General features: G+C 37.2%; 1 protein-coding gene across 6 annotated transcripts in view; it reads left to right on the top strand.

Annotated features, from left to right (window-relative positions):
• LOC5564120 (zinc finger protein 91) overlaps positions 1-21,636 on the top strand; it is an 80,705-nt gene extending 59,069 nt beyond the window's left edge. For all 6 annotated transcript variants that reach the window (XM_021855643.1, XM_021855644.1, XM_021855642.1 and 3 more), the window contains 11 exons: positions 1,250-1,330; positions 1,384-1,494; positions 1,561-1,608; positions 1,673-1,792; positions 11,693-11,818; positions 12,337-12,417; positions 12,471-12,581; positions 12,651-12,899; positions 17,670-17,747; positions 17,811-17,941; positions 21,419-21,636. In XM_021855643.1, the coding sequence (XP_021711335.1) occupies positions 1,250-1,330; positions 1,384-1,494; positions 1,561-1,608; positions 1,673-1,792; positions 11,693-11,818; positions 12,337-12,417; positions 12,471-12,581; positions 12,651-12,749 (777 nt within the window). In that variant the 3' untranslated portion in view covers positions 12,750-12,899; positions 17,670-17,747; positions 17,811-17,941; positions 21,419-21,636. The remainder of the gene's footprint in view (positions 1-1,249; positions 1,331-1,383; positions 1,495-1,560; positions 1,609-1,672; positions 1,793-11,692; positions 11,819-12,336; positions 12,418-12,470; positions 12,582-12,650; positions 12,900-17,669; positions 17,748-17,810; positions 17,942-21,418) is intronic.
• The last annotated feature ends 306 nt before the right edge of the window (positions 21,637-21,942 follow it).

The raw sequence follows: 21,942 nt of genomic DNA, 5'->3' as shown, positions 1-21,942 counted from the left end.
TTTATACCTTCTCCCTCCCCCACGTAACAGCTTTTGTAAGGAAAATTTTAAATTTTTGTATGGACCGTAACACTATGTAAGACCCCCTCCCTCCCCCTGTTGCGTTACGTAATATTTGAATGATCCCTTACAAGTTTCCCAAAAGTATGATCGCTTACCTGCCTTTCCACAATTCGTTTATGTGAAGGGCAAATCCTCAAGTTGGACTCATGATTACCCTTGCAATTCACACACACACATATTTTGGTACCGTAAAACGGGGTTTCTTTGATAATGCGGGTAACTTTGATATTGCGGGACCCACCACATACTAAACGAAATCTATATAAATAAAAATGGAGTGGTGTTTGTATGTCACGAAATAACTTGAGAACGGATGAACGGATTGGCGTCAGTGTTTCACAGTTGCACAAGGAAGGGGATGCGACGTGTTCGTGCGAGAAAAAAGTTTGGGAAAGTCTCCGGAATAATCGAGAAAACCGAGGAAGACTAATGTGTCATTTTGTATGGGGGATTACATGACGTTTTACAACAGCCTACTTGATGGCAAGACGAAGTTTGCCGGGACCACTAGTAAGATAATATTTGTTAATCAGTTTAGCAAAACGAATGGAAAATTAAAGAATATTAGTATGACACTTCATGTCAGAGCTATTTTCATTTGAATCGAGAACGTTTGAGACTTAATAAACGAATATTAAAATTTTATGCAACTTTAGCAATTTCGAAACGTTTTCATACAATCTGCTCTACAATCAATATTTTATGTAGTTTTGAATTGTTCGTCACCGATACTTGACAGCCTAGCTATAATAGAACTTGACTATGGTCTCAAATCTCTTAGCGAAAACAATTTTAACAAATTGGAACAACCATTTTTGAAATCGGAGTCAGAAATTGCCATATAACGATATACGCCTAGAAATATGTAACGCCCTATAAATGTTACGTAAATCATTCAATTTTGTTCGATTTATATCACATTATCAAAGTAACCCAAAAACAGTAAACCGACTTTCGATTATATGAAAAATTATATCAATCTATCAACAGCAATCGATAGCTAGGATGCCAGTACTTGTTTTAAAAATATAAAATATAATTCTTTTATACAGCATGCATGAATATTCAAGTTTTCTTCGAAAAAAAAAAAAAAAACTATCAAAGTTATCCCGTTTTACGGTAGCTTCTTTTACAGGACAGATGGCTTTCAGAGTTACGCTAACATAATTTATTCAATTTATTTTAGAAACCAAAAACACCAGAAAACAGAAGTTGTACATATTGTAATATCGAGTTCAACACTATAGCTAAATGGAAGTATCACATGGTAAGCAAACGCCGTCATTTAGTGATGTGTTCTATATGTCAGTTTATTTATAGTTAAAGTTCCATCGAGAACCTCGTTTCAAATGTCCTATATGTGCGAAAACGTTCCACTACAAACATTCAGGGAAGGCACATTTGAACAAACATGGAACAACAGAACTGGAGGTAAAATCTAGCGATGAAGAAATTTATATTTTTCAATAAATTCACACCATTTTTATTTTTCCATAGAAGATACAGCTTGAGGAAATTATTCCAAAGCCACGAAGGCTACCCAAAGTATGTACGAATTTTAGCAGTTAAGATATGCATCAACTGAATAACCGATATTTTCTTTTTCTAGGCAAAAATTGAACCTCGTTTTAAATGCCCAAAGTGTGAAAAACCTTTCTATTTCCAATCAAAACTGGATCGGCATTTACGCAATCACGTTAAATTCGATAGGAAGCAAAATGGTTTGACGGTAAGAGTTTGAGGGAGCAATTCTTCTTATGTTTTGGTTGTCCCCACTAACTATTTTCGTAAAATGAAAGTAACTTCGTTAACCTTCTAGTACCCATTTTTGTTTATCGAATTAATATTTTTCGTTATCTGAAATCGATTTATACACGTTCTGGGCCTTTAGTATCATACCGGCGTATCTACAGTGATCGATTTCGCTTAATCGATTTTCTCTTTGGATTAGCACACGAAAATCATTCGATTTTCAAAACATTCTACGATGCAGCATGACGAGGGATGATGAGTAGTTTTTTATTCTTCTTTCTGGCATAACATCCTTTCTCAGCTTAGTGTTCTTATGAGCACTTCCACAGTTATAAACCGACTTGTCGAGTCTAGAACACGACACTGAAGACGGCCTTACAGTTGAGGTTGATATACGCGTATCTCCCAACGAATACAAACTCTAGTGGAATTAAATGGTATTCAGTCAACTCTCCCTTACTCGATATTCCGTATCTCGATATCGAGTTAGAGAACCATAGTAAAAGTTAGTGATCGAGCAAGTGGTAGGCGTTTCGGCTCGATTCCGTGCGGAAAAGAGATATACACAATTTAATTCACATATTTATTTCGGACTAATACGAATCACAATGAACATTAGACCATTTCACAAAAATCGAAATGTCTGGGATTCAAACAGTCACCCCCTAGTCCTAATTGCAATACGAAAACAAACTACCAGACAAATTTTCATCAAATTTGGAGAATATTAGAAGGTGCCTCAAGTCGAATTTGTGTTTTTTGACTATTTTTCACATTCAAAAATTTCTAACGAGAATTTGGAAAAACTAAAATCGAAATACTTACCACTAGTTGAACGTATTATTAGTACTTCACAACTTTTGAGAACACTGTATGTGGATTGGAGATGGTTTTGACCAAATAAAATTGGTTTCTGTTCTTCGAAGTATCTGTAAAACATTCATTTCTCTACAGTTTTTGTTCTACGAGATTCTTAACCTCATGCCTAATCATAAAAATTCAACCGTAGTATCATTCCTTTGCCTTTTCGGAACATTATTTTAGTACATCATTTTCGTATCCGAATTACGGATAAATTTAAAAAACCGTCAGAAACACGACATTCCTCATTTCACGGCATTTACAGCTCCTTCCAAATGGCGTAATTGCTGACATGTTACAAAATTGAAAGCTACTATTTTGTTTTTTCAATGATGGATGATGATTGAAGCAAACAGCTAGCAAATTCATCAATGCAGTCGTGCTTCAAAGAACATTCGCATTTGATGCTAAGCTGTTACATATTTGATTCTACTGCTGACGGATTTCACGTCAACTCGACACGCAATTGGCAGCACCCCTTCAGAATTCAATGAAACTTTCTGGATATCAGAAGTATGTGAAACTAAGATACTTTGCATATTTTGTATTTTCAAAATCGATCTAGACTAACATTTGAAAAGGGTCAAAGTTTTTTTTTACTTTTTTTATAAACTCGTATAACTCGAAAACGGTAAGACCTACAAAAAAGTGTTGTATGGGGTACTGTCGTGAAATTTCCTGAAGTTTTAGAAAAAAATATTGAAAAAATAAAAAAAAACATTTTCTACACCGAAAAAACAATGATTCAAAACTTTAAAGTCGATTTAAAAAAAACGGCCATTTCAGATTTTGATCATCCTTAAGCAAAAAGTTTCGTAATTAAATTTACTAAAAGTCGTCCATACATTGCAAATTGGGCATATTTTAGGGAAAAAAGTTTTCTAACAACGAATTTTTTAAGTCCAAATTTTTTTTTTGATTTTTTTTATTTCGGTTTAAATAGTCTAGTATGCTCATATTTTGAAGTGATAAATGAGTTTTAATCACAAAATAGATTATATTTGTTTTATTGGGAGTAGTTAAAAGAAATAAAACGGAATTATACAGAGTTTTTTTTTAAATTAAATACAATTGATCTCGCACCAAACCGCTTATAAGAAAATTAACTCCGTCTAACAATCCGATGGGTTGTTAATGGTTGGAAACATATCACAATAATATTTTATTTCTTATTTGGTCAAAGCCAATCTTAACAGGTGTCTGGAAAGGGTCAATATTATGCTTATAAAAAAAGTCGTGGTTTTTTTTTATCATGCATCATTATTTTTATTATTGCTATATATCCTAAAACGTAGTATCTGCACATGAATATTTACATTATTTTTGGGCTTTACTGAATAAATTGAATATTTTTGGTTCATCCTCTGAATTGGTATACCGTTTGGCTGCAATTTGTGTATCACTAATAGGCATAAAACAATGATATTTTTGGGTACCAGGGACAGTTTTAACCTTATCAAACAATTCCATCAATTTCTCTGACATGTTAACATACTGTTTATTAGATATATAACAGAAATTTAATTTGGTGTATCAGTTTGTTTCACTGCCCAGTCGAATAGTTCTCGCGGAGTTGCGATTGTGTTTCCATAGTCTTTTGCAAGACTTGCTCTTTTTGCCATTCGCTTGAGAGTGCCACCAATAGCGTCACAGGGGCCTTTGCCGTGGGATGTGGCAAAAAAGTGCAATTCTGCTTCCAATCCATATATTTTCTTGAAATTACATAAGCTGGCAATTTTTTTTTATTTTTATAATGAGCTGCAGCTCCATCTGACAAAAAAATTACTTTTGAGAAATTTATTTTTTGTTTAACAAAATTTATCAATTTTGAAATAAATAGCTGAACTGCTACTGTATCATGGGTCAACACTTCTGATATTATAATAAAACTAACGTTTTCCAATTTATTATCTTTTTTATGGTAAATCTCGAATGAGTGTAACGTTGCTTGGGAATTATTCCAGTGATATCCTTGAGCAGCGTTTTGTATGATTTTCAGAAAAGTCGCTAATTACCAGTATTTCACCTTGTTTTAAGGAGTTTTTTTGTTTCGTAGAAAAGAAGGCTGTTCTTTGCAAATAAAATCATGAGTTATTAGCTTATCAACTTTCTCCGCGAAATACGTAACAAATTCTTCAACATCTGACCGCTTGTTGGTGGTTGTGGATTTTGATTCACTTCGCCTCCACCCGAACGTCGTTTTTTCTTAGGCGGACTTCTGTGAAGCCTGATCACTAATATGCATAGTTTCATCAAGCTGATGACTATATCCCATAGCACGTATGTGTTCGATCATTGTTGGTGACAAGTTTCGCAACTGGCTACGCCTGCACTTAGGATTGTTCATACCGGCGCAATTCTAAATGAATTGCTCAAGCACAGTGCATAGGCTGGTTTTAGCGGGTCGTCGTTGGTGCGTCATCCCCGCATTCCCTGAGTTATCTTCTCAGGGGATCTGTTTGCAGATTTCCCCCTTGTAAAAAACAAAAAAAAAAATACCGGCGCAACATCTCGAAATTTTAATGCGCGATAAATCTTGTTGATCCATCTTTAACTTCTTTTCACAAATGACTTAGATAAAATGAAAAGAGTTTTATTGACATCAAGCTTAAATAGTTATATGCATAGGTAGAACGACAATTATAAGCTAAATACCTATCTTTCTATACACTCACGCGGTGATTGTTGAGTAACTCAGGTCGTTAACGGACATTTTAGGTAGATAACAAAACAAACATTATTTCTTATTCATCTGGCTTGTAACGCAGGTACGTTTAGTAGTATTTTCTAGAAGAAAATTTAATGGGGTATGGATCAGGTTGTTCCTTTTCAATGTTTGCAATCTTTCGAACCATAAAAATCCGTCGGATTGTTAGACGGAGTTGATTTTCTCATAGGCAGAGGCGAAATCCATAGATTGCCTTCATTTAAAAAATATAATCACTGCATAATTCCGTTTTTTAACTATTCTCAATAAAAAATACAATTTATTTCTGATTCAAACTCATTTATCACTTGAAAACACGATCATATTTGACGGTTTAGAACAAAATCTTTGAAAAAAAAAAAAAATGTTAGAAAAACTTTTTTCCCTTAGATATGCCCAATTTGCAATGTATGGACGACTTTTAGTAAATTTAATTACGAAACTTTTTGCTTAAGGATGATCAAAATCTGAAATGGCCGTTTTTTTAAATCGACTTTAAAGTTTTGAATATTTTTTTTTCAGTGTAGAAAATGTGTTTTTATTTTTTCAATATTTTTCTCTAAAACGTCAGGAAATTTCACGACAGTTCTCCATACAACACTTTTTTGTAAGTCTTACCGTTTTCGAGTTATACGGGTTTATAAAAACAAGTAAAAAAAAACTTTGACCCTTTCCAAATGTTAGTCTAGATCGATTTTGAAAAAACAAAGTATGTAAAGGATCTTAGTTTCACATAGTCTTCACACCCAGAAAGTTTCATTGAATTCTGAAGGGGTGCTGCCAATCCCTTTGTCGAGTTGGCGTGTAATCCGTCAATAGTAAGAGTGGCTACGGATCATTCTGGTTAGCAAAAGGCAAACTGATCGTCACCAATAGTATTAATGTCCACTTCGAATAGATTAATTATTTGAAATGGGCATCAATTCTATCAATGACACCGAATGTCCGTTGGATCACATCCGAGATGTTATTGCGTCTATGCCATATGAATTATGACGCGGCTTTAAGCAAAAAAAAAAAAAAATGCCAAAATGTGATACCACCACTACAGGTTACGCTTTTGGTTTCCATCATATGGGCTAATGGATTATGCCCTCCCATCGCGGCAAGGTCGCATAACCAAGGGGAGGGATGTCCATCTACGTTTGTTTCTTGCAGACAAATCACGACCGGTTGGTGTTTCGTGACTGAAATCTGCATAACACTGCACTGCATAGCGAATGAAGACGGATGGAATCGCTCAGCATCGTCCGAAGCCGATGAGGGGGTGGAGGATCTTGAGTTGGAATGCGATGGCCTGGGATACCGTTGGTTTCTGTTGCTAGCAGGGCCGCGTATGGTGTTGCTCAACTCGACTGGATTCCAGAAGGAAGGCGAGACTAAGCCCTTATGGTTATCAGGGAAGCGAAGGCATGTTAGTGTGACATCCATCGTTACTACACACCAATTCCAGCAATTGCATTTGCTGAAACCAAATCAGCAATACACCATTTTGCTGATGTACAGCACTTCTTAAATTATGTATTGGGATTCAGCAATTTAACTTGCTGAATACTTGTCAACATCATCAGGTTTATTGGTTTTCAGTAATTCATATGACAAATGATTGATAATCAGCAATCGATTAGAAAATTTGCCGTAAAACAGCAAATATAATTACTGAACTTCAGCTACAGTTCTAGGGCAACGTATATAACTTGGACATGGGCAGGCTGGTTGTTCTATGCTTATTTCCAATAAGATGGTGAAGAATATATGTACAGTAAATCATGTATTGCATTATTAATACACAATGCTACTTATTCATGATGACCATTTTCATAACAATTACAAATTGGCTTCAAAAATATCAAAATTATAATTTGTATCAACAGAACATCTGTGAAACCTACGAATGCAAGAGGATGTACTTTTGAAGAACAAACATTAAATGTAATAATAGCGCTCAGAATTGGCATTCATAAAACATTTTAAAGTGGTAATATGATGAAATATGTCTAACTTTGAAGCTAAGTTCATCTAAAATCTTAACATGAGTATATAAGGCATAAATCATGAGTATATAAGGCATAAATCAGAAGATGTCCGAAATAGATTATGGTTTTTGTTCAGTTGACATAATTTGGCCATCTGATGAAACACACTGGAATGTCACATGCATGCATACTTGCAGGCTTATTTCGTGGATCTGATGATGTTTGCTTGCCTTAAATTAAATTGTTGATTATCACTAATATACACATCCAAAACGCGAAAAAATGCATAAGTCAGATGTAAACACATAAAATTCTATTACAGTGAGAGGCAAAATAAAGTGCCCACCTTACCAGTTTTCGAATTTCTCTCATTGATTTGGTTCAAATTAAAGTTAACACACCTAAATCTTTTGTGATATTTTATTTTTGATGTTCTTTTAAAGTTGCACTTACGAAATTTTGATAAAAAAAAGAATTTTACTTAAAGAAAAAGAAAATCAATTTGTATTGAAAAAAAAGTAGTGACAAAAATAAGTGCCCACTTCCTTCTTGGCCCCAGAAAAGATGATTTAAGAAAAATAAAAAGCAATTTAATAGTTAATGTGTCCTCCTTTGGCCTTAAGGACTTGCTGGAGGCTCTTCGGCATGCTTTTCACCAGGTTTTGTAGGTGTTGTGGATCTAGTTCTTCCCAGGCGCGCTCCAAGGCTTCAAAATAATTATTTTTGTTGGTAACACCAGTTTTTTCAACCCTAGCATCGAGAATCGCCCACAAATTCTCGATGGGGTTGAGGTCTGGGCTTTGTGGAGGCCATTCCAGCGGTTTAATCCGACAAGACCGGAAGAAAGACTTGGTCTTCTTTCCAGTATGCTTCGGGTCGTTGTTCTAGAGAAATATGAATTTCTCTTCAAGGCCCGTCTGGATCAGCGAAACCTCCAGATTTTCCAGCAAGATGTTAATGTAGGAATCTGCCGTCATTATTCCGTCGATTTTCACGACGCTTCCTACTCCACTCCATGAAAAACACCCCCAGACCATCACATTTCATCACATCACACTTCCATGCGTCACCGTTCCTTGGATGTGGCGCTCCTGAAGCTCGAGCTGTCTAACCGAGAGCGGCGGGCTCGTGTGTGATGCAGAGCACCACATCCAAGGAACGGTGAAGCATGGAGGAGGAAATGTGATGGTCTGGGGGTGTTTTTCATGGAGTGGAGTAGAAAACCTCGTGAAAATCGACGGAATAATGATGGCAGATTCCTACATTAACATCTTGCTGGAAAATCTGGAGGTTTCGCTGATCCAGACGGGCCTTGAAGAGAAATTCATATTTCTCTAGAACAACGACCCGAAGCATACTGGAAAGAAGACCAAGTCTTTTTTCCGGTCTTGTCGGATTAAACCGCTGGAATGGCCTCCACAAAGCCCAGACCTCAACCCCATCGAGAATTTGTGGGCGATTCTCGATGCCAGGGTTGAAAAAACTGGTGTTACCAACAAAAATAATTATTTTGAAGCCTTGGAGCGCGCCTGGGAAGAACTAGATCCACAACACCTACAAAACCTGGTGAAAAGCATGCCGAAGAGCCTCCAGCAAGTCCTTAAGGCCAAAGGAGGACACATTAACTATTAAATTGCTTTTTATTTTTCTTAAATCATCTTTTCTGGGGCCAAGAAGGAAGTGGGCACTTATTTTTGTCACTACTTTTTTTTCAATACAAATTGATTTTCTTTTTCTTTAAGTAAAATTCTTTTTTTTATCAAAATTTCGTAAGTGCAACTTTAAAAGAACATCAAAAATAAAATATCACAAAAGATTTAGGTGTGTTAACTTTAATTTGAACCAAATCAATGAGAGAAATTCGAAAACTGGTAAGGTGGGCACTTTATTTTGCCTCTCACTGTATATGACAGTCTTTGGCGGCATCCATAAATTACGTAACGCTCTAGGGGGAGGGGGGGAGTAGTCTCAAGCGTTACGGCTCATACAAAAATTTTAAATTTTTCATACAAAAAGCGTTACGGAGGGGGGAAGGGGTCAAAAATATCCAATTTTAGCGTTACGTAATAAATGGACGCTGCCTTTAAAAAAAAACATTGTATGGATATTGAGATAACGACCCTGTCCAAATTGTATTAACATGAGGGTGTTCAAAATGTATATTGGATTTCCGAAATGTATAATAGACAGGCCGCTAAAGAACTCTATTTTTGAAGCTAATGCTACAGTTTGTAAATTTTTCTCCCCAGAAACTCAAAGTACAATGAGACATTCAGCATATAAGTAACATTACGTAATAAAATATTAGTATCTAATGCAGTTAATCGATCGCCGTTTCCAGACGTATCCTTAGCCTGTCCAAAATACATAATTTACCCTACATGTCAACCGATGCAATTAAAAAAAGAGAAAAAAAATCTTCTACTGGTTTCATTTGCAAATCAACATGAAGGATTCTGAGAAATAATATCTAAAATTCGCATGTTTTTTTTTTGTTTATCTCGGGGAATACCTGAGTAAGTACTATATTTAAGGAAATACTAATTATTGTTAAATAACTCAAGTGTTTATTACTAGGATGGTAACAATACCGGAACGACAAACGGGATTTTTTTTTCTTTGTTCGAAACATAAACCACTGCGACCAATATTTGATTTATTGTAGTATATCCCGTGTCCTTTGTTTAGTGCATTTCGTGTTACCTTATCACTATTGAGAAGTGATAAAGTATTCGGTTTTCTTACAGTTGTAATTCCTAACTTGATCGCAGGAAAGAATTCTAATTGAAAGGTTCCGCTATTTATACCCTTTAAAGAATGTGGTCGGTACACTCTCCCCAGGCGCGCTCCCTTATCAGTCAAAATCGGATCCCTTGATAAAGCCAAGAAATTACACCGATATTGTCCATGCATCAGAATCCTAGTCCTTACTTCTTCAAACTAGAGAACTAAATAAATAAAAGATAAGAAAACAAATTGTTGTATTCGACTCATTTTTTTCCTTGTCTCAAGATCATTCTCGGCAACCGGGAAAACCGAGTCTTGTCACTTTCAACAAGGTTCAAAAATGTAACAAGGACTAAAAAAAAAGTTCCTTTGATTACTATAAAATCCTGTTCTATTCGTTTGAAGCAGTCAGGGCTAGGGTTCACTGGTAGATCTTTACCCCATAACGCACCACGAAAAGGTGATCTACCCGCGTTATGGGTAAACGGGGCTTTACCTAAATGTTTCATCAACCAGACCCTGGTTGATCTCAATAAATCTCACAAGAATAATCAAAAATCAAGTTAAAATGCACTTTGCTGGATGATCATTAAAACAGCTGTCATTTTTATGTGAATTCGCTTTGCTGAAAGATCCAGAAAATTTCATTTTGCTAGATCGAGTGCTGAATTTACAGCCCAAAAAAAAAATCAGCAAAAATTTGCTGGTTTACTGCAATAAAATTTTAGTGTGTAGGTTGATTGAAGAAAATTTTAAAATATACAAATTTTGTCATACGCCCTATGTAAGGTGAAGATGCATCGAAGCCAAACCTGGAATTTTCTGAAAATTTGATCGATTGGTCACCACCAGCGAATGACTAGTGAGTTACATTTTCAGCACAAACGATTTAGACTCTTGAAAATTCGAGGTTTGGCTACGATGCATCTTTACCTTGGTCACCTCTTTCACTGTTTTATTTTGATTCTGCGTTCCGTTTCACAGCGTTCCATTTCACTTCATTCCGTTCCAGAAGCTAAATGACGTTTGAACCATTTTTATTCTGAACGATGTGATTATATGATTTGTATAACATGTTTTGAAAATTTCAACCATAGTTACAGTTACTGTTGTTAAACATATCATGGTTTTAAACACCGTGCGTCTAATCCCGAATGTCGGACGACAAACATTTCTAAAATGAACGATCCAAGTGAGGCTTCAGTATCAAACATTGCTTAGAGATTTTGTCTGATTGATTCGAAAAATTTAAGATATGTTTTATTCAGCAACTTTGGAATAATAATTGAAAAACAGAATCAGGAACTCAGGAACTACTGTTAATTTCAAAAGTACTGAAAAAATTAAAATTTTCTTTTTTGGCAATAATGAATATATATAATATATAGAAAAAATTAAAAACTTCAAACTTCAAAACGTATTTAGATTGATTTTAGATATCAACAAATGATACTTAGAGTGCTTAGACCGAGAATAAAAAATTGGGTGTTAGAAGGTTGAAACTGGATTCCGTAATGAAGAATCTAGAAGGTATCATATGTTAAGTCGACGTATATATCACGTAAGCCGAAGTGCGTTATATTACAAGTGTTATTTTCTCTTGCAGACTACGATTCCTACAGAGCCGCGTTTTAAGTGTCCCAAATGCGAGAAACCCTGCAAATTCAAAAGTGAATTGAAGAGACATCTAGAGTCCCATGCTAAACAAGAATTGAAGCCAAAAATTCAAAAGGTAGGATTTCGTGTAGGTTGGCATTACAATCATCAGTTTCGTCGCCCACCACTCACTATTCGATTAAAATTTTGAGTGAAAACTGTTAATGAATGAATCGAAGTAAAAAGAAATGTTGGAGCTTCTACACACTTAATTTAGTTTATTTTAATCAGGATCGGAACAGCCGAGTATGAAGTAAATGAATTTTATGAGATCTTAGGAAATAAATGCCAAGAATCAGTAAATCGCGCTTTGTTGTCAAGCAACCTGACAGTTTGTGAGCTGAATCTTCGTTTTAATTGAAAAACCGAGATTTGCTCAGCCGAGTGAATAAAAAAAACAGTGTGTACGTCTTCGCTTATCTGCCTTTCCACAATAATTAATTATTAATTTCGTTTATGAGGGACAACTCCTAAAGTTGGGCTTATGATTGCCATTGTTCAATTCACACATATAAACTTTTTGGTAGCCTCTTTCACAGGACAGATGTGTAGCAAATCAAATTACGCTAACAAGATTTATTCAATTTGTTTTAGAGACCACTACCCGCAGAAAAACAAAGTTGTACAAAGTGTAATGTCGAGTTCAACTCTTATGGTGCATGGTATTATCACTTGGTAAGTAAATTCTGTCATTTAGTGATGTGTACTACATGTCAATTTATTTATAGACACATTTCCATCGAGAATTTCGTTTTAAATGTCCTTTGTGTATGAAAGGGTTCCAGTACGAATCTTACCTGAAAACTCATTTGAGAAACCATGAGAAAAACAAACAGAAGGTAAAATATAGCAATGAAGAAATTTATGTTTTTGATTTGTTTCACGCTGTCTTTATTATTCCATTGCAGAAAGAGCCTGAGGAAATTATACCCGCGGATGTGCCTTCTCCGATTTCTGATAATGAGATTGAACCTACGGAGGCAGAAAGTCTTTATGCATCAGCTTAAAAACCGATAATTATATTTTTCTATGCGATTACGAGTACTGAGCCTCGTTTGAAAAGTCCAATGTGTGAAAAACCGTTAAATTTCCGATCAAAACTGTTGAAGCATTTAAGCTCTCACACTGAACTCGATTGGAAGAAAAATACTTTGAAGGTAAGTGTTTAGAGCTGTTTATTATGTTTTGCATCAATTAATTTGATAACACCTCGCCAATTCGCACAGTTCATAGCCGCTTCTCTCCATCCTCGACTGCGACCCACGTTCTCCAGGTCCTGATGCACCTGGTCAATCCACCTAGCTCGCTGCACCCCACACCTTCTTGTTCCGAACGGATTCTTGGCGAACACCATCTTTATAGTGATGTTGTCCGGCATTCTTGCATCACGCCCAGCTCAGCGTATCTTTCCAGCTTTGACCACCTTCAGGATACTGGGTTCGTCGTATAATTGAGCGATCTCGTGATTCATCCTTCGCCACCACACGCCGTTCTCCTGCACGCCGCCGAAGATTGCCCTTAGAACTCGGCGTTCGAAAACCCCAAGAGCTTGCAGGTCCTCCTCGAGTATAGTCCACGTCTCATGCCCGTAGAGGACTACCGGTCTATGGAGCGTTTTGTACATCGTGCATTTGGTGCGGAGATGAATCTTTCTTGACCGCAGTTTCTTCTGGAATCCACAGTAGGCACGACTACCACTGATGATGCGCCTTCGTATTTCCCGACTAAAGTTGTTGTCGGCCGTCAGCAAGGATCCGAGAAAAACGAACTCGTCGTCCTCCTCGAAGGTATCCCCGTCTATCGTGACACTGCTTCCAATCCAATCCCTGCAGGGCCCTGTCGCGATCAGTTCCGCCTACCAGCATGTACTTTGTTTTCGACGCATTCACCATTAGCCCGACTCTTGTTGCTTCGCGTTTAAGGCAGGTGAACAAATCTGCCACCGTTTCAAATTTTCCCAATAACATCCATGTCGTCCGCGAAGCAAACAAATTATCCGGATCTCGTGAAAATCGTGCCTCGACTGTTCAATCCGGCTCTCCCCATGACACCTTCAAGTGCAATATTGAACAACAGGCATAAAAGTCCATCGCCCTGTCGTAGTCCTCGGCGAGATTCGATTGGATTAGTGTGTTCGCCCGAGATCTTCACGTAGTTTTGCACACCGTCCATCTTTGCTGCAATCAATCTTGTGAGCTTCCCGGGAAAGCTGTTCTCGTCCATGATCTTCTATGCAGTGGTTTTCATATCGTTAAGGCTCAAGAATTCATCATCCAATCATCAGCGATCATCAAAAATTAAAAATTTGAAGAAATCGTCATGAAAATCTATCACCGCATTACAGATAGCAAGTGAAATGCAATGATAGATTTTCATGAAAATTGCTTCAATTTTGAGCAAAAAAAACTGGTTTTGAAAATTTGTAAAACGATGATGGTTATTTTCCTCCTAACCTATGCAGACATTAATGATGGCTTAAAAAGAAATATTTCGCTACAGGACCTCACTCAGTTGTTCGAACTAACAACAAAAGGAGGATAATCCAAAGTAATTCTGCGTTTTCAAGTCAAGAACTTTGAAATATTTTGCGAAAAATTAAACATAGTTTCATTTGCCTTCAACCCACGAATTTTGGTATATTTGACGAAATACCAAATATAGGTTCATTTATGCTTATTTGTCATAGTTAAACTTTGAAATAAAAAAGTTGATCAATAAAACATTTTTATCTGATTAGAATTAAAATTTAAAATTAAATCAAAATTAATTAAAGGTTGACCAACATAAATCTCACTTCACAATTACAGTGGGATTCCGTTTTTGGCAACAAAGTTGAAATTTTCAGTTGCCAAAAACGGAACCGTGCCAAAATCGGAACCCATATTTCAAATTTTATTTTTCAACTATAGGTTTTGAAAACATCATTAGATTGTTAAAACATCATCTTTATGGAATCATAAGGCATCGAGTCTTCGGAAAGGTTAACTTCGAAGCATTTTTCCGCAGGGTTATACTATGTTATGAAGCCCCGTAATGGTAATTCTGGCAAACGTTCTACATACTTTTTACGCCTCACCGTCTTCAATGGTTTTCTAGAAGCTTTATGTACACTTTTTGTGTAAGTGGGCCATGTAAAATCTATAATCGCATAAGTGACCTTCATTCAAGAACTGGACAATTTCTTAAAACTATGTAAGAACACGAAAAAAAAAAAAAATTATCACGTATTAACGAAACAATCTTCAGGTTCTCATAAGGAATCTACAGAAAAACGCTAGGGCGCTGATGCATCTTGCCAAGAATCCTTAGGATCTCACCTAGAATTTTCAGGATCTTGTTAAGGATTTTGCTAGGAATTAACATCTTGGGATTCCGTTGCAATATTGACAGATTTTGGACATAATCCCCCATAACCCACCATACATTCTCAGGATCCCTCAAGAAATCCTCAGTGATCCAAAAAGGTGAGACGAGAATTATGATTGTAACTCTGTGTGAGTCATACATTTTTTGTTGCTCTTATGTCGGTACTTGTGCTTTGTTTTTACAAGCTGTTCCATATCTGAAGAAAGGTGTTTTTAGTGTATCACCTACTGGCAGACTCAAGTGGGCTGGTAGCTCAATATGAATGCCTAAAAAAAGAGATTGGTCTCTAGTTGAGATACTGGTGGAGAATATTGGCCTCATGAAATGTTGCGTTTGCTTGACCAATGACCATCCTGAAGTAAATAAGCGCGTACGCGAGTCCTTATTAGTTGGTGAGATTTAGGGGAATATCGACGAAATTGGAGCTCTGGAATGTAATCCGTGTGGAGTTGACATGCTATGCAAATGACTAAAGTAACAGACACGATAATATTCACAAAAATTTACAAATTTTATTGGTATTGGAAAATGTTGCCAAAAACGGATCCATTTTGTTGCCAAAAACGGAATCCCACTGTATTTAGGTATTATAGGGTGGATTTTGGTGTGTAAAAATAATCAATATTTCAATAAAGAACAGGTGCTCCGCGCAACCATTTTATTTCAAAAAGTGCTCCGCGAGCTAGAAAGGCTGAAAACCCCTGTTCTATAGCTCTACATGGTCAATACTGTCGTATGACGCCTTGAAATCGATGAACAGATGGTGCGTAGGGATCTGGTACTCACGGCATTTCTGGAGGATTTGCCGCACGGAAAAGATCTGGTCATCTGGTCCGTTGTCGAACGGCCGTCGATGAAACATGCTTGATAATTTCCCAAGGATTCGTTTGCTATAGGTGATAGACGACGGAAGAGAATCTGGGATAGCACTTTGTAGGCGGCGTTTAGGATAGTGATTGCACTATAATTTTCACATTCCAGTTAGTCGCCCTTTTTGTAGGTAGGAGCTATAACGCCTTGCTTCGACTCCGGAACGGAACAGCTACCACCGTTTCCCAGATTCTGACTATCAGCCGATGCAGACAAGCGGCCAACCTGTCTGGGACCATTTTGATGAGTTCGGCTCCGATACCATCCTTGCCAGCGGCTTTGTTGTTTTTGTGATGTTGAATGGCATCCTTAATTTTGTATATTTGTTATGTTGAGCTTCTGATAGAACTTCCGCGTTTCTTGAGAACGGTACAGCAGCTCCATCTTTTGGCATTCTACCTCTTCCAGGCGGCACTTTTTGTCCCGGAATTTACGGTTTGCTGTTTCCGCTTCAGTATATCGTCCCACGTTTTACCGCATACCATGCTGCAGCATTGAAGCCCGCGCTGCATTCTTCTCCTTCAAATCTACCTGGTACTCCTCGTCGAATCAATCGTTTCTTGACCTCCGTTCCACACATTCCGATTATACTTTCGGCAGCGTCGTAAATGGCTGCTTTGACTGTCCTCCAGCAGTCCTCAAAAGGGGCCCTATCTAGCTCGCTCTCATCCGGCAACGCTGTCTCAAGATGCTGCGCGTAGGCATTGGCAACATCCGGTTGTTTCAGTCGCGTTAGATTGTACCGAGGCGGGCGTCGGTACCGTACATCGTTGATGACGAATAGTTTCGAATCTGTCTGCTGAGGTGATCTCCAGATGTACCGATATGGGAGGTGGTACGAATACCATATTCTTGGAGGCGGTGAAATCTATCAGTCGTAGGCCGTTCTCGTTCGTCAGCCGGTGGGCGCTGAACTTTCCAATCGTCGGTCTAAACTCCTCCTCCTGACCAACCTGAGAGTTCAAATCTCCTATGATGATCATGACGTCGTGGCTTGGGCAGCGATCGTACTCGCGTTCGAGCTGTGTGTGAAATGCGTCCTTGTCATCATCAGTGCTTCCGGAGTGTGGGATATGCACGTCAATTGTGCTGAAGTTGAAGAACCGGCCTTTGAGCCTCTTACACATTCGTTCATCGAATTTCTTATCGCTAATCCATTTCCGTCGCTGTGGTCTTTGCCGATTGTTCCGGTTTGTATTCTCTCGTTGACGTTCCTGTGCTGATGTGTTTTTACGGTTGGCTTGCAGGGCCTGACACCAACCCCCTAGATTTTCGGAGAACCATTCGGAGGACCATAGTGCGCAGTTTAGCTTAGAGTACATCTCTAGCACTCGGACGATGATCAACCGCCCCTGACAAGGGGAACAGACGCTGTTGTAAGCCGCTCCTAACATGGAGTACAGACGCTCCAGGTTTGCAGAAGCAAACCGCCCTTCCCTGTCAGCATACGACCAAAGTTCCCACCGGGGTTGATTACCCGATCTTCTCTAAGATTGCTCATACCTCGGTGTCTTGATCCTACCTGTAAGCTAAAAATAAAATCATTTTGATTTTCGAGATACGGAAAAATACAAAGCAAACTTACCTCGTCTTAAGGCGGGGTTGAGTATTAGAGGGTTGGAACTGTATTTTCATTTCGAAATTACACTGTATTCTGTATCTTAATCAACTTGATTGCTAAATTCCCACAGAAAACCGAGGATCCCGACTCACCGATTATTCATTTAAGTGTTATCTGCAAGGCTGAACTCCGTACTGCTGATTCCATGGTAAGTCAATGTATATACGTGAGCCGAAATGCGTTATGTTTGAAGTGTTCATTTCTTTTGCAGACTACGGTTCACATAGAGCCGCATTTACAGTGTCCCAAATGCGAGAAAGCCTTCCACTTCCGAGGTCGATTGCAAAAACATATAGAACAACAATTGAAGCAGGCAATTGAAAAAGAGCAAATATAAAAAAGGTAGGAATCAGACGCATTATCTAAAAGTTGGCATTATATTGGTGATTACAGAATAGTATAACCACTAGAGTGATGCAAATTTCGAAATTTTTGCTCCCCTATGCTTAAACGATTTAAATTATGGTTAAAAGCATCCTCCCAAAATTTGAAATGATTTGGAAGAAATTTGACTGTGCACACGCCATTTGAAGTTTATATGGAGATTTCTATGGAAAACGCCAACCTTTTGTGTTCAGCCCTCTATCTCTTCGTCACTAAGTTTTATGGAAAAGTAAACACACTCTTCTCATGTGAAATTCTTCCTTTTTGATTGGACCTCAGGATAAATTGTTATTCATAATCATAAAGTTGGTTTGCATGTAGTATGTTTCACCAACTGTTCAGCAGGCAACAGTGGTGCTCCTGGCGGGAAGAATAGATCAAAGTAATCCAGACTACTGTGTTCTACAGCAAATAAGCAGTGTTGCTCTGAAAGTAATTGAATGATCATCTCAGCATGGTTTAGACTTTGGAATCAAGAATAACAAATTATCCTTACGTCCCAACAAAATGTGGTCTTCGGCAAAGTTGTAGCAGGGAAGATTTTACATCGGAAGAGTGTGTTCGCTTTTTCATATATTATTATGGTGAGCAGATAGAGGACTGAACACAAAAGGTTTGGCTTTTCCATAGTAATTTCCATACAAACTTCAAATGACGTGTGCACAACCAAATTTCTTCCAAATCACTTCAAATTTTGGGAGAATGATTTTCATCATAATTGACACCGTTTAAGCATAGGGGAGCAAAAACTTCAAAATTTGCATCAGTCTAATAACCACTGTCAAACAGACGCAACACTGAAGAAAATTCCATCAACCACTTATTCAACTACCATTTTAAATTGTCTATGTTACAAACCTCAAACGTCAAACACACAGAAAAACGATGCGTGCGCCGCCGTTTTTCTTTGTGTTTGACGTTCTGCAGATCTGTAGATCTTGTTGCACAAAACGGTTTTTGGTGAATATGCTCCACAGATGATGATGGTATGTAAACTGGGCGATGGATTTTAATGGAATTTGTGCTACGTCTGTTTGTCTGTGGTCTAACAAACATCACGGACTTCGACTAAATTTGAGTCAAAAAGTCATTCCTGTTTGGCACATATTCCATCTTTTTTTGCTCCAAAACCTAACTTTGGACTCAATTAGACGAAAAATGTTACTTTTTATACACGTTTTTTTACTTTTAACTGAAAACTACTTTTGCATGGTGCGCTTAGAGTAAAGTGGGGCAAAAGTTCGAGTGGGGTAAGAGTTTCTTTTTAAGATTTCCAGCTCAATTCAAAACAAATCTTATAAATGTCATTTGTTTTCCTGGAAACTTTGATTATACCACTAAGGTCGAACTTTTGCCCCACCTTACTCTACTACGAAATTCGTTTTTTTTTATGCAAGATGCTCACTTTTTATGTCGATCGGACCATTACCGTGATAGAGAATTCGATTTGATATAATAATATATTCTAAACTACTCATGAATCTTCGGTCTGTGCACGCTTTATTATTGCAACACAGAGAGTGTGTTAAAAGTTCATAGTTCAGTATTATACACCCTCTTTATCGTCATTGATCTTTTGTCCACAGATTTTTTCACTCATCGGTCCACTGTAAAACAAAAATAACTTTTAACAACTGTTGACGAAAGCAGATGGAAATAAAAATGTGTAATTTTTACAAATAAGTGGCCAAATCTGCCCAGGACTATGTTTGAATGTATAGGTAATAGGATTAATCATGATGGAGAAAAAATATTGCACGACTTATTTTGAGTGGACAAATTGATTGATCCCAATCTGGATGCACTACCGGAACCGATTCCGGAAAAATGTCCATGGATCGATTTTGATACATACTTGACGCACCAGTCGCTTCAGAACTTCTTCTTCTTTCTCCATTTTGCAGTAAAATTTCGAATTTCAGCTGTTGGCTTTGCCAAAAACACGTCATGCTTCTGGAAATCCGGATTATCAACGGTATCCGGAGGTCATTGTTCATCTCCGTGGATGCACTGCATTGGTTTGCTCGTTCAGAACTTCTTGAAGAAATAAAATCGGTCAATATTTGACAAAGTTCCAGCCTTCCGAAATGGACCATATTTTCACCTATCCTAGTTATTTATATATTTTAGTATTTTAATACAAGGGATTTCAAACTCTTATGTCTCAAGATACTGTAAAGATTCCCAAAATACAGAAACAATTCGATTCCTTCTTTCCTCTCCTAAACCTAGGCCTACTATGATCTGAATTGATTTCATTTTCAGTACTAGCTAAACAGTACATTGGCTCACGAACATATTTTGTTTTTACTATACTCTGCTTCTAGTTTCTCATGATTCCCTAATTCGGTTTTCATTTACTTCTAAAAACAAGCAAAATCATGGATCATGGATTTTTGTTAAATTTTTAATCACGGGCCATAAAAATGTCATTTTTGCATAATGTACCGCGGGGCAAGTGGGTAAATGGGGTAAGTGAAAATAATTGGTATATTTTACTGAATATGTGAATTAACGTTTGAAACTCATGCGTAAACCTTTGAGGCCATTGAGAACATTACGATAGGTAAGAGATTTCTGAGATTTGTCAGCCATTATTGCATATTAGAGCGAAAGATTGTTAAAATGTCAACTGTCACTCCGTAACAAATTGGCGACGTGAAATCTTATTTTAATATTTTCAGCGGAAAAAAGTTGCGGAAAATAATTTTCTGTACCACTTCTAAGTTGTCCCCTCTGACAATTTTAAACTGCAATAAAAAAAGTTTAAGAACTAATTCGGCATAGACCTAAAACTAACTAAATTGAAACACCGTTAATTTTCTAATCACGTTCAAAGATGAATCGAAGCCAAAGTTCAAATTTTCAAGAGCACGGATCTGGAGAACCCAACATCCGTTTAAGCTGAAAACCTGGAAACTTTGATTATACCCACCTTACTCTATGCTTAATTTGCTCTATCGTTTTCAATTCTGTGAACACAATGAGATAGGGTAAGTGTTCCCTTAGTTGTGGGTGTTCCTATAGTTGCGGTAATGCCGTTTTCACTGATTTTATTACATTAGCCACAGAACCAACACTGCCAATTGACTTATTGACTTGTTGATACACGGAATAGTGGAAAAGAGCGTTCAAATTGCTTGAAAACTGATAAAATATCACTAAAATTGCTTAAACTTTTCTTACTTGTACCAATAGTTGCGGTAAAGTGTTCCTATAGTGGAGGATCCCATAAGAAATCAACGGATACCGCAACTATAGGAACACAAATTGAAAATATACCGCAACTAAAGGAACAGTGTACCAATAGTGGAGGTACATCTACCCTACCAGCTTAGTAATTCCATGAGCACTTTGATATTAATTTATTTTAATATTAATATTAATTTATATATTAATTAATTATTAATGATATTAATTTATTTTTCGTTACAGGCAACGGTTCATGTGGGAACAAATATTGAGTGTGATAAATGTGACAAAACATTCCATTTCGCATCCTGGCTCCTGCAGCATTTTCGTACTCATGAAGGTGAAAAATAAAGTAAGATTAAAAAAAAATAATCGAATACCAATGTGATTTTCAAATTCATACTTGTACAAAACCTAGAAGTAATAAAACTGAATCGATAGAAATTTGGTGGAATGGATAATACAGTACTTTATATGTTCTACATCTAGTATTGCGGCGCTCACATTAAATCCACATCCTGCGACGGCGGCAACGCGCAATTAAAACGCAACTTTGAAATTCAAGTAGTCTTCGATTTTTTTTGCTGTTCAAGAACGCGAATGGTTCAAATTTGCTGAATCTGCGAAATCTGAAGATTTTTAGTATCACTGCAACGGTATATCGACATTTTTATATAACACTGCGGATCAACAAAATACCGCTATTTAATTTATTAAGGGTTATTACATCCATTGCCGTTTTCCATAGCACGTCTAGTTGAAAATGC

Source organism: Aedes aegypti, chromosome 3, assembly GCF_002204515.2.
Source record: "Aedes aegypti strain LVP_AGWG chromosome 3, AaegL5.0 Primary Assembly, whole genome shotgun sequence".
Taxonomy (NCBI): domain Eukaryota; kingdom Metazoa; phylum Arthropoda; class Insecta; order Diptera; family Culicidae; genus Aedes; species Aedes aegypti.
This window is presented reverse-complemented; position numbering and strand designations above follow the sequence as displayed.